The sequence below is a fragment of the Leguminivora glycinivorella genome, chromosome 5, assembly GCF_023078275.1.
Source record: "Leguminivora glycinivorella isolate SPB_JAAS2020 chromosome 5, LegGlyc_1.1, whole genome shotgun sequence".
NCBI classification, from domain to species: domain Eukaryota; kingdom Metazoa; phylum Arthropoda; class Insecta; order Lepidoptera; family Tortricidae; genus Leguminivora; species Leguminivora glycinivorella.
The window spans coordinates 5,588,686-5,601,978 of record NC_062975.1 but is presented as its reverse complement, the minus strand read 5'-3'; the positions used below and the strand labels follow the sequence as shown (position 1 = coordinate 5,601,978).

At 37.2% G+C, this 13,293-nt stretch overlaps 1 protein-coding gene across 1 annotated transcript in view; it reads left to right on the top strand.

The window, feature by feature from the left end:
* Window positions 1–13,293, top strand: part of LOC125226678 (glutamate synthase [NADH], amyloplastic) — a 90,005-nt gene that overhangs the window by 1,374 nt on the left and 75,338 nt on the right. The window contains 2 exon segments of the mRNA XM_048130738.1: window positions 2,080–2,189; window positions 4,110–4,240. Of these exon segments, the coding sequence (XP_047986695.1) occupies window positions 2,082–2,189; window positions 4,110–4,240 (239 nt within the window). The 5' untranslated portion in view covers window positions 2,080–2,081.

The following is a 13,293-nucleotide window of genomic DNA, read 5'->3' as shown; positions in this document are numbered from 1 at the left end:
CTGAGCGCCATTTTGACACTTTAGTGCACGCTACACCACAGACAAAATGAATATGATGATGATTGATTATTCATTTTAAGATTAAAGTAATTTTTAACAAGTGGAAATGTCTGGTAGCAAATGTCCACACTCTAAGATTATTTTTATTTATTTATTTATCAGAGTTATTAGGTACCTACTTATTCTAATTATGTATTGTTTCCAATTCTTCATCAATGGCTTGTTATTTTATTATTAACTGTTAATGACATGATATAACATAATATTATTAATATATATTTCTTTGTGTAGTTAGCCAATATATTCATCCATAATATTAGACCAATTTACATGAAATTTGGTATGGAGATGTTGGAGATAGTTCAAGCCCTGGCAAACGATGTAGGGTAGTATTTATTAATCATCATCATCATTCCACAAAGACAAAGTCATGGACAGAAGCTAGTTATTACTTACTGTTGTTATGTTCCTACATACTTACAGAGTATTATACTACTAATTACTATTCTCAAGTGGGTAATTTACTTTTATCAGAGTAGAAGCTAATTTTGTTGTGCAATGTTTATCTTTACTTGCCATTGAACTTCTGATAACTACTATTTGTAGGTCAATGGTCAGAGCTAGGAAGAAAATAAATAAATTGTGAAATCTGCCAACAAAGCTTATATTTAAGATACATTAGTTACACAGTAAAAAATTAAGATAATATGAAAAACTACTACTATTGTTTCCAATTTAATCATTATTTATTTGCATGATGATCACTTACTGATTGTTTAGTTGGGACTTGAGTGTTTTCACTGTTTTAAAAATATTTATGCATGTAAAGAAATGAAATAACATTACATAATAATTGTTTCATTTCTTTCAAAATAAGCATTTTGTAGCTCACTGTGGCTTAACCAAATTTTGTAAGAATATCAAATAATATTTTAGGTATCTGCTGATAAATATAAACAGACATCGGATTCCGTGGGGCGAAACTTCTTGACAGCTAGGGACTTCCTATATCGATAAACTCATTTATCGATACTAGTTCTATATACTAGTGACCGCCCCCAACATTGTGTGTGTTTTTTGTAACTATTGTTCTGAAGACCAGTATGAAATTCATACATAGCGTCTAAAATAAATAGCGTCGAAATAAATTGTGACGAGTAAACTTTTAAAAACGTTTTCAAAAAAGAAGAAGAAAATTGAGTTCTTATTTTATTATATAATGTTTTTTTTATACTACGTCGGTGGCAACCAAGCATAGGGTCCGGTGCGGTGGAAAGCGGTTACCGTAACCTATGGACGCCTGCAACTCAAACTGTGTCACATGCGCATACTCTTTTAATAAAAAAATATTTTCTAAGCAAACCTTTGTGTGATCACTAGTATTTAGAACTAGTATCGATAATTGAGTTTATCGATATAGGAAGTCCCTAGCTGTCAAGTAGTTTCGCCCCACGGAATCCGATGTCTGAATATAAATATAAATATTATAGGACATTCTTACACAGATTGACTGAGTCCCACGGTAAGCTCAAGAAGGCTTGTTTACATTGCAGGTTGCAGGTACTCCAGACAACGGTATTATATATAAATATTTAAATACATAGAAAACATCCATGACTCGGGAACAAATATTATCTGTGCTTACCACAGAAATAAATGCCCTTACCGGGATTCGAACCAGGGGCGTAGCAGGCAGGGTCACTTCGCGCTAGGCCAGACCGGTTGTCTATTATTATTATTTTTTTTTTTTAATTTATTTACAGGTAACATACATTTTTAAAGTTCCTCGCCAAACTGCTCATGCAGTTTGTTGGCGAGACAGCGCTCATTTTTTACAAAGCTATGTACCGTTCTTAAGTTGCTATTAATTTTAAATAATTCTTATCCTAAATTTAACATTAACTAGTAATTTAGTAAATACATACCTACGTGAATATGTGTTTAAACTAACATGTTTTTCAAAATAGTAAGTATAACAATACAATACAATGACTTCTTGTTACTGCCTGTTAGCTGCAATCATGGTAGGTTATCTATAAGTGTTTTTTTAAATTCGAACTGATATATTTTAAATTCCAGGTATGGAGTGGGAAGGACCACCCAAGCAAGGCTTGTACGACCCCCAGAACGAGCACGAAGCGTGTGGAGTCGGATTTGTGGTTGCTATCGACGGGAAACGGACCCATAAAGTGAGTTCCCATTTTCATGTAGCCCCTATGCACACTTTCGAACCCCCCTTCTCCCTTCTCTATCTTAGTGTAATGTAAGGCCTGAGAGCACGCTACTGGGCGTGGGGCGGGGCGTGCGGCGTGCAAGTGAAACAATTGAAGCTCATACAGGTGTCCTGAGTCGACGCTTCTACTTCTTCTTTGTTAGGGGCTATGTAAGGCTTCATAGCGCCTTATATATCACTGCGACCATTTCTGATTTATTGTGATCGCCACCTACTACAACTCCTACAAATTCGAAGATTTGTAGAATCTTTTTGAAATCGATGTACCTCACATCATCTGGGTGTATTTGGTACGAGTAGCTGCCCAGAATCATGTTACGTGTACGCATTAGAAAGGGGCACTCTGCCAGGACGTGCACTTGTGCAGGGGCGTTTGGCGTCATCCATATATTACGTCACAGTGTAAGGGGGGGGGGGTCATACTAAATGTGACAATCCCTGTTAAAGGGATACAAAAAAGCGTGACATGGGGGGGGGGAGGGGTCCAAAAACCTGAAATTTGGTGTGACGTAATATGTGGATGATCCCTTTCTTCAGACTCTTAAACAGTATCTGCACCGCCCGTTTGCACGTTTCCCGATAGTGTGCATGTGCTTGTTCAGGTGCAGTCGACGCTGCATAAAATGTATGCACGCTCGCCCGCCACGCTGCACGCCCCGCTGAACGTTCCGCTCTGGGCGTCCACTCAGGCCTTACACTTAAAACTACTATGTATTAGGATGCTGGGACCTCTAAGCTCGGCCCTTCTAGATCTAGACGGTGAACGATTCTGTTGCTTGTCCTATCTGCAATCTGCAATACAAGGAAAAAATAGTTTTATTTTTAGCGCTTCCAGAAGAGAAAATAAAACTGCTAACTAAGGCCACATGCCTTCTTAATTAAAAGGTCTACATTGTCCCTTAACAGACTTATGAAATTTGCTAGTATGTATCTATATCTACAGGTGCGTTGGAGATGGACGCAAGTTCGTCGATGAGACCTGGTTTGCGGCACTTGCTGACAAAAGGGAAAGAAAACACCATAGCGAAACGTCGCAATCGGTTGCGAGCTTCCCTTGTCACTCTTGTCAGCTATGTGGCAAAATATGTTGCTCTCGCATAGGTCTCTTTAGTCATCAAAAGCGATGTCTCTCGTACATTGCACCATAAATCGGCTGAAATAGACCTTAAGGCCAGATCTACATTCAAATATCCTGTCCTCTCGGTGCGCACTGTGAAAGTTCTTGAGAACTTCATGTATAACTAGCTACGTAGTTATTAGTATTTTATGACCACTATAAAAGCAGTGGTATTAATCTTGGTTTAATTATCATTACGTATGTACGCATAAACGATTCAATTTATGTAATTGATACGATATCGCTGGGAAATGAACTGAACTACGTATAAAGTGCACTGTTAGGGGCTGTAGATAAGATTATGAAGTAGTTACGATAAACTACACCCATGTCCGCAAAGTTATAACCTGGTTTTATCATACTTTGATATGTTTAGTAGAGTATTAGTTAGAACCTGTAATACAACGAAGACGAAACGCATTCCTCTTCATTTTTATTCTCCTTATATTTGCATGTAACTTTATGTTACATGCGTACTTCTTCCCTAGAATTAACGTTTTGATACAGTTGGCCGAAGTCTACCCTACTCTTTCAGAGATAACATACACCAGAGAATTTACAACTAACATCCCAGGGGCCGGGCGGTCTAGGCCTAGGGTGGTAAGGACGGTAGCTGCGTACGCGCAACACACCGGCACCGTTCTGATTCCCGGCTCGGCTACCGTTGGACCTTTATTTTGTACTTTTCTTAGCCTAATTTAAACTTCGATAAACAGTGATACCAACTTACATTCGCTCACATAATTTGTCATCCAACAGATCGTCCGAGATGCCGAAACTCTCGCCAAGCGCATGGAGCACCGCGGCGCATGCGCCTGCGACAACGACACCGGCGACGGCGCCGGCGTGCTTGTTGCCATCCCGCATCAGTACTACTGCGCACAGCTGAGGTGAGTCTACATTCATGCTGGATAATGGTCGTCCTGAGAGTCGGCGAGCGAGAGCGTATTCGCATTTCGCACGCCGCGGGCGATGGGCGGTCAGATGCCGCTCGCGGCGAGTCAGAACGATCGAGGCATAATGATTTCTTAGCACAAGCAAGTGTGCTAACTTTCATACTGGCTCAATAGATTGGATGTGATGTGAGCGACAAAAAAGTTGCCGGGCAACTTTGTCGCTCGTGGTGGTCGCATAACTGTTACCTACTCTTCTTTGACGTCCCGGAGGCTAGCAAGCATACAATATTGACTAGGTACTTAAAAGAGAGGTTAGCCAAAGTACGAAATTATTAACGTCTTCTTCATGTAAAATTTCTGCGATAGACGCATTTTAAACTATTTTTTTTTGTTTAAGCTCCCCACATTGAGCCAACAAGATAAAGCGAATAAATAAGAAGTGGTTGTCACTGTTGACAGCGTATAGCGTATGAGACGCTTGGCTTCTCGATCAAACGTCACCGTTTATTAGCCAAGAAAAACTTTGCATTGCCTTAAAAACAAGTAAAACGTTTAAATAGAGAGCTTTTTATTTTTGCGTTTTTATACGTATCAAGTTGACTATATTCTTCCAAAATGTTTGAATAAATGACTTACTGAGCGATCAAACTCGGAGGAAAACTGAAAACTACATACATAGATACCAGCTGTGCCCTCAATTGATATCCCTTTTATAAAGAAGTCAAATATCAATCCATCATGGCACTCTTTGTCACATCGGTTAGGCTGGTTCATGGGTGTGCCTGTGCCTGTAACCTGTAAGTTTATTTTATACTCGAATTTCACCCAATTTGTCAAAATTGTTTCATAACTTATATTATGACGTAAAATGTTGGTATGATTGACATAAGCACACACTCTTCAATCTTAACGTAATTACAATTTAAGACGAAGAAGAGTCTACGGAAAGAATTTGTTCATATTATAAGTCTCCCAAATCGTTTGAAAACGGAGCACGCCGAGGAAAAATAGATTTGAACACATAGTCACTACCCTCTTTCTGGGGCAACTAAATGTTCATATAGAATATATTCATGGCTGGCTCTGAGATAGATTTAGATTCTCCTTTGGAGATATTTTGCTTGAATGGTTTTTCCAATATCAAAATATGATAACGAATTCCTAACATTATGGAAGAAAATTTCCAACACATATTTCGTATTCTAAACTGTCATATAAACGGCCTTTTCTTCCCGATGGAATGTTTTCAAGATTGTAAGAATTGTCGTCTTTTAACATAGAAACTTTTTTAGAGTTTGAATCAATTGGGCTTTGGAACCAGCTTCGTTTATATTATAACGAAGCAGATTTTTGCATTAGAGACTAATGTTGCCTGAACATTTATCATAGATAGTTAGATCTCATTCTGCGAGATATGTGTTCTTAACTTATATCTATAGCAGTACGATGCTCTAGATTTTTTTCCCAAACGGACCACTTTTTTCCATCCGCATTACAATGGATAAAAATAAAAAGTAACTACGACACGATTTCAAAAACAGTAATAAATACGCGAGACTAATGTAAAGTTGAGCTTTAAGACCTATTTTACAGAAATTTGTCGTGCCAGTAGGCAAGTTGCCAAATTCTCGACAATCGGACGTAACCTTACACTTGGCGGCGTGCCAGCGCTTTATGAAAAATCGATGCCGCTACTGGAACGGTATGGGAAATACTTGAAGGGCGAAACTAGAACTAATCGGTAACCTTGGACTTGTTATTTGAAATTATAATTATGATTCTATATGTGATTCGTTTCGCACGATCGTCTTCCTTGCGCTATCCCGGCTTATTTCCTGCTCATGGGAACCGGAAATCTACTTGAAGGTAATTTTAACTGTAATGTATCTATGCCAAAGGTAATAAAGTAGGAATAACATCAGTTGTATTCGGCGGTATAGCCAGTTTCGCGTCGTAACTTATAATTGCCTACTGTAAAATATGAATTGCTTGCAAATCTCGCCATACATAATTATAGTCGCTCCAGGACTTATATTTATCAGACTTAGACATTTCCTCTCAGCCGGAACCAACAGATTCCTAAAAATTCGTGTCACAAGTCACAGGCACAGCTCTTTTGACTCTTTTAAGAAATAAAAATAACTCCAGTCCATCTATGTAGGTTCGTAATCTAGCAATGCAATCCGTTCACATCCCAAACCAGTTTGATAATGATAACCCTACCCCAACCAGAGCTGGGTCAAGAGCACACACATTAGATAATGGTATCCTCACTGTATAGGTGCCTAGTGCCTACCTATTGCGTCTCACAAACTACGCAGCATTAATGCTCTAGAGCATATATTGTATAGGCTATCGCTATGCGGTGTCATTTATATTCCTTGTAAGGCGCTGGCTGGAGTTTTAGTTACCGTCTCGCTTGGGATTGAGGTTTCCAAGTTTGTCTTACTGAGCAATAAGCATTATGATTTAACCAGTCACCTGAGTTTTGGCACAGTATAATAATGAGTACTATCGTACAGTATGGCTACTCCCGTTCCCCACTGAAATCAGGTTACCTGTTACCGCCTGTCAAAAACGCGACCAGTCGACCTGTCATATCCCACTCATACAAGCAGTACGCGTTCACCTACACGAGCCTAGAATGTGGGCTAGGAACAAGCCTCTTTCATATATTTGATCGCCAGTGTCCGAGGTGTGGTTTTGGCCAGATCGCGGTATATCAGGTTGAAATAGTATTAATACAAGTTTAAGACTAGAGGTATCAACCTTTGAAACTGCTAGATACAGATGTAATGCGAAAAGATTTGCATACGTATTGTTACGGAAACGTACGAACAATGCTCATGCTATTTCAGTCAGTCTCAGTACAAGATGTACTGACATTGACTGAACTAGTATGACAAATACGAACGTTTCCGAAAAATACGAAGGAAAGCCTTTTCGCACTACATCTGTATCTGTAATAATGCTAGTGTGGGTAAAATATTTACAAAACGATAGGTCGTTTTCCCTGTGTGGAATGGCAACCAAATCAGTGCGTGGGAACGGGAACGTATAATCATCATAATATTGTACTGAAATTGTAGAAGAATCATTGAGATCTTTAGTTTTCGTTATTATATAATAGAATCATCTTCAATTAAAATGTTACTTAGGTAACATTTTCAGATATTTATGATTTACTATTTACAGAGACAGAGATATTAACAGAGACAATTCTCGCACGTGCAAAGTGTTCCCAATGATCAAACAGATATTTTGCTCTATGGCTTCAAATAAACTATTCGTGTTTATTGGTCGTTGTCAGAAAGCATTAGACAGATCAATAGGGCATGCCATTAGAGTTCTTTCCGAACAGACATTGATTCGACCTTCACTCCCCTCAACGAAGACACGAGAATGAAACAAATAATATAATCACGAGTATGGTAATTTTATTAACAAGTACAATACGTACAAACAAGTTGTATGCACGTTATGTGACTTGTGTAAACATCAGTTGCGGCTAGATTGTTATTGATGCAATCTTAACTTTAATAGGGCCAATATAGACCGACTGCAATTTTGTAAGGAAACTGTCGAGATGACGTTCGATTATCGTATAAATTGGCAATCAGATTGCAGTCCGCCTGTTCAGACCCTTACGTGTGCACGTCTTGTTGAAATAAATTTGTTTTCGGAAATCATGTACCTAATCGTTCACTGTGATATGTATTTGAATTATGAATAACCAAATGCTTGTCGACGAAGAAAAATGTTGTGAAGTTAACTCGGCTATTTCAAATCAGATACAATTCTATACCTACCTACCAGTGGCGGCTGGTAAAAATTTTTGCTAGGCAACACTGAGCAAAAAGAAACCTACTTTTACATTAGGTACTTTACTAGTAATCAATTTTAGGCCTGTAAGAATCGGCTTGTATGGATCAGCCGCTGCTGCTACGTACCCTAACTATGGATACAAGCCGCAAATATTAAATTATTTTTTCATCACACCCACACTTTAAATGTGCTATTGCACGCAGGCAGAGCGTGAGTTATAGAAAAATCGTTCTCCCAAGGGAATAATGAAATTTCTTGCACCGTACTTAACTTTTTTACATCTATTTACATATTTTTTACATTGCGAGTGTGATGAAAAACATTGTGTGTAAGCCGCAAATATTACTAACTTAGTTTTTCGCTCCGGCAAGCCGTATTAAACCTCGTTAGATTGCTACACAATGTACTATTATATTAACCCGAGATTGCTACAAATGACATAGCACCTAATAGTATAGCAATTTGAATCTTGTACAATATACATTTACTGGATGGCTTTATTGACGATGTCGAGATACGGTTTTAGTTTAGTGCAATATGCTCGCTGTGTGAATATGTAATAAAGCTGTAAGCGGTAAGGACGGTGCTTAATTTAATAGTAGAGACTGTACAAATTACAAAGTTTTATTTAACTTCATCTTTGTTAAAGAGTCCCGATACTGAAGGGAGCGTTTCGTTTCCTACACCGCAAGAAATTGGCATCGTGGCTAGAAATTCTTATCGCTTTTACATATTTAGGCCAGACCTGTATCAGCTATATATGTTATCTCTGCAATTGAAGTGCTCTTCAAATCGTCAATTAGACTCAGCAACATGATTCTATATAAACAAAACAATCCCTTCGTAAGTACTTACGTAGAGATAATACACATCAGTAAACAGACGACATTTGATTCAGCATTCCACACGTTTCAGTATATTCACAAACCCACTGCTCACCATTTTAAGTCTGACCTCCTGTGACTGGTAGTTGTTTACAAACCTCGGAGTCCGATTATATTGCCATTGGATATTTGATCACAAACGATTACAAATCAAATCCTGAATAGATGGGATCGAGTAAAGAGATCTGGGTTCTCGAATGAACAATCCTGATTCCTGAAATGTAAATGTAATATATGTACCTTTTGCACAGCATTCTGAATGTTGACGATTTTCGTATGAAAACGGAAAATATATTAATATACTTTATTTTGCTTAAAAACTTGGCAACTATTTTGACATAAACGTCTTTCTTTTAGTGCCAAATGATTGTGCAAGCCTTATATGACTCAATCCATAATAATATTATAAATGGGAAAGTGCGTATGTCTGTTTGTTTGTCCGTCTTTCACGGAAAAACGAAGTAGTGGATTGACGTGATTTTTTAAAGGGAGATACTTGAAGGGATGGAAAGTGACATAGGCTATTTTTTGTCTCTTTCTAACTCCTTACTTTTCTAAAATGGGGGGTGGAAGTTTGTATGGTGCATTCCGAAATTATCGAATGCGAGCAAAGCCACGGGCAAAACCTAGTTACTTATATTCTATTGAGGTGTTGTAATGTGCAAAGCTTTTTCAGCGTATTACCATATTCGTTTTATCGCACTGCATAACATAATAGTTATTTGTTATACAAGGGGGCAAAGTTGTATTTTAACGCCGAGTGTGGAATTGAAAAACGAGCAAGTGAAAGGATTCTATAGTTGAACCACGAGCGAAGCGAGTGGTTCGAGAATAGAATCCTGAACTTGCGAGTTTTTTAACACACGAGAAGTAAAATATATTTGCACCCGAGTGTAACACAAAACTTTTCCTCTCACTATAGCGAGGAAACTACAACGCAAAAAATGCGTTTATCACTGCTTCCAGTAATTCCACAGGTGGTAAATCATCTTTATTACTAGATTCACCTGCTTTTATCAATTTTATAGCAGTTAATTTAACTTTATTCAAGGTCAAATTACTTTACCCACTAGTGGATAAAATGCGTTTTTACCCACTGGTATTAAAGGACAAAACACGTGTTTCCGAGCTAGTGAGGGGAAAATATGTTTACTAAATTGTTACTAATGCAATCTACAGCAATAAATAATTCTCATACTTAAAATAGCGATAATTCAATTTTGTTATCGTCGTCTGCAATCATGTATTCATGTCTCGGCTAAAAATGCAATCTTATCTTCTAAAGAAATGCGCAATAGCGTTGATGGATAGTTATTTCAGGATCCGCTTCTGGCGATTTTCTGTTTACAGTATTCAAGGACGTGTCTGTGTCTCTTTGTTTTTCTGATCTATTGAAAAGATTCTCAGTTAATCGTCCGCGAATTTCCCATACACATTTAAATTAAGGAAATATATCTAGCCTCTTACAGGCGGGATACATTTTCCAGCAAATTAATCTCGGATAAAAAAAGAATACATGTGTTCATGTGTATCAGAATTGTGTGAATCAAGTTTAATCAATTGTATGTACCTATAATGTATTATTGAAATATAAATTTACGACTACTGAAGTACTTATACATTTATGACGATTTACCTACGATGAAATCTTCTATCTCGCAAAAACTCGGCGTAATTAAACTTTTCCCCATCTCTCTCAAGATTTAATAGATATTCCGATCCCAAATTACTTTCGTTTCTATTCGAAGATCGTCGTCTGACTGTAACCTGATATGATCGGACCGAATTGCGAGAATCTATTAGTCGTTCATTATGGTGTCGTTGCTACGCGACGCGAGTACCACTGATTATCACTTGCTGAGGTCGGGCTATTTTGTTACATTGTTGCAAGTGATAACACGCTGAAAAGTGCTTGTATGTTCGAATATAGCGATGCACGGAAGATCCAATGATGATAATTGATAGAAAACTAATTGTATATTTTTCCACGGGCCTCAAACTATTATCCTGATTTCCCAAATTGTTAAAACCTAAATCGCTCCAATTTATAAAATACATGGTTTATCATTTTTATGTCATTATTGTCATTAAGATCAGGAAACATTTAATTAAACTGACAACTTTTTTTCATGATAATCAAATCGGTGTACAAATCGGAAAGTAATTTTTAACCCAATAAAACTTACTTGTTTTAAGTTGGATTAAAATCTTTAGTATTTTATGATTAATATAATTTCTTATCGTCATTGTATACGACAATTGAAACATGAAAATGATTATAGAAACGGAGCAAGCACAAAAATATTGCACCAGCGGAATTTTACCGAATGGAACTTTTGCCGAGATAGGTCAATTCAATTACATAGCGCTTCGCACTTGACTATAGCTTTATCTGATAAATATTACGCGTAATAAATGTATCCATCGTGATCTTCTTATCAGAGACTATCGGGGTGGTTATCTTTAAGATATCTATTTTAATCAAGTATGAGTAAGCATACATATAATAATATGTGTCTACTGTTTTCATTGATGGTTATGTTATTAATAAAATTTTTTTTAGGATTACAGTTCTGGTATCCATTTTAGTTTATATTTTTTCCGCGGCTCTTCAAGTTCAATATGGTTCTATTTATTATTACATAATTCATGCAATTTTTTTTATATCAAGATGTTCTTGTTCTTCATCTTCATTATTATTCCATAGATTTAGAGATATTAAGCTAGATTGAGTAGTTAGGCGAAAAAGTGTGTCCACATGAGAGGGTAAGGTTGGGGCTGATGTCCCTCTCGCACTTATTGCCACTCTCAAAATTATTTGAATGACGTCATCACTGTCATAGTTTGGGGATACCAGTCAATATTCAAATGTTACTACCAAATCTACTAATACACAAAGGTTTTTTTTTTAATTGCGCAAATCTTTGGTTTTATGGCTTCATAATAATGACATTAATGACTTACCAATTCGTTACAATGTATTAATACCTTGCCTAGATATAATCCATACTAATATTATAAATGCGAAAGTAACTCTGTCTGTCTGTCTGTCTGTCTGTTACGCTTTCCCGCTTAAACCAAGCAACCGATTTTGATGAAATTTGGAACAGACAATCTTTAGACCCTGAGACAGAACATAGGCTACTTTTTATTTCAAAAAAAAGGGATGAAGGGGTTGAAAAAGAGGTTGAAAGTTTGTATGGGATTTCTTAATTTTAAATGATAAAACCATGAAACTTTATATTTTAGCACTTGATAAGAAATCATTAAACATATATTTAAAGTCACATACAGGTCGAACGCGATTAATTAACATTATTTTTACCTTTAAAATAAACATGGTGGGAAATAAACATTAACTAAAAGCGGGTAGATTATATTTATTTGTCTACCCCGAACATTTATATAAATTAATATCGGGTAGTTTTGTGTTGTTTACATCTCCGGTGACATTTTGCTGGGACGTCAGTCTTCCGCGACCACGGCCAGTGCAACCTGGCCGAAACGTTGGGAAAAAAGGTAAAATAATGTTAATTAATCGCGTTCGACCTGTATGTGACTTTAAATATGTGTACAAAGCGCGAGAACTTAAAGTGTTATATCATTAAACATCTTGATAAGGGATAGGGATAGGGATAGCGATAGGGATAGCGATAGGGAAAGCGATAGGGATAGGGATAGCGGGATAGCGATAGGGATAGCGATAGCGATACGGATACGGATAATATGGGTATCGTTAGCGGGATACGGATAATCGGTCGGCGGTCTCTTACAATCAATGTGCTCTAAGACGATCGTTGTTTGCTTACTTGAAGATTACGTTTGCGATAAGTATAAGCAAAATGTAAAAAATTGTAAGGGATAATAGAAAAAAGTACTTTTTACCCACCGATCATAGTGTCGAAATACGGGCTATATGGGATGTTTATAAAGGTTTCCCCAGCGTATATAGAATTACCTACGCTGTGGTCGATGTGTAATATTTCTACAATCATTAGTAAGTATTATGTGCAATCGAAATAATCGCAGATAAATATACCTACAGAGAAACCTACGGTCCCTACGGATCCAAATGAAAATCTTAATGAATACTTTTATTACGCGGGCGAAGCCGCGGGTAAAAGCTAGTACAAAAATAATTTAGGAAGTTTATAAACTTAGTTATCATACGGGTAAAAATACTACTACTCTAACACTTTTTAACACTGGTCACACTCTTTAACACTGGTCACACGTGCGAGAGGGACACCAGCCCCAACTTTGACCCTCTCATGTGGACACATTTTTGCTAGTCTGACAAGAACGCCTTTCTACACCGGTGATAAGGTTCAATTCACC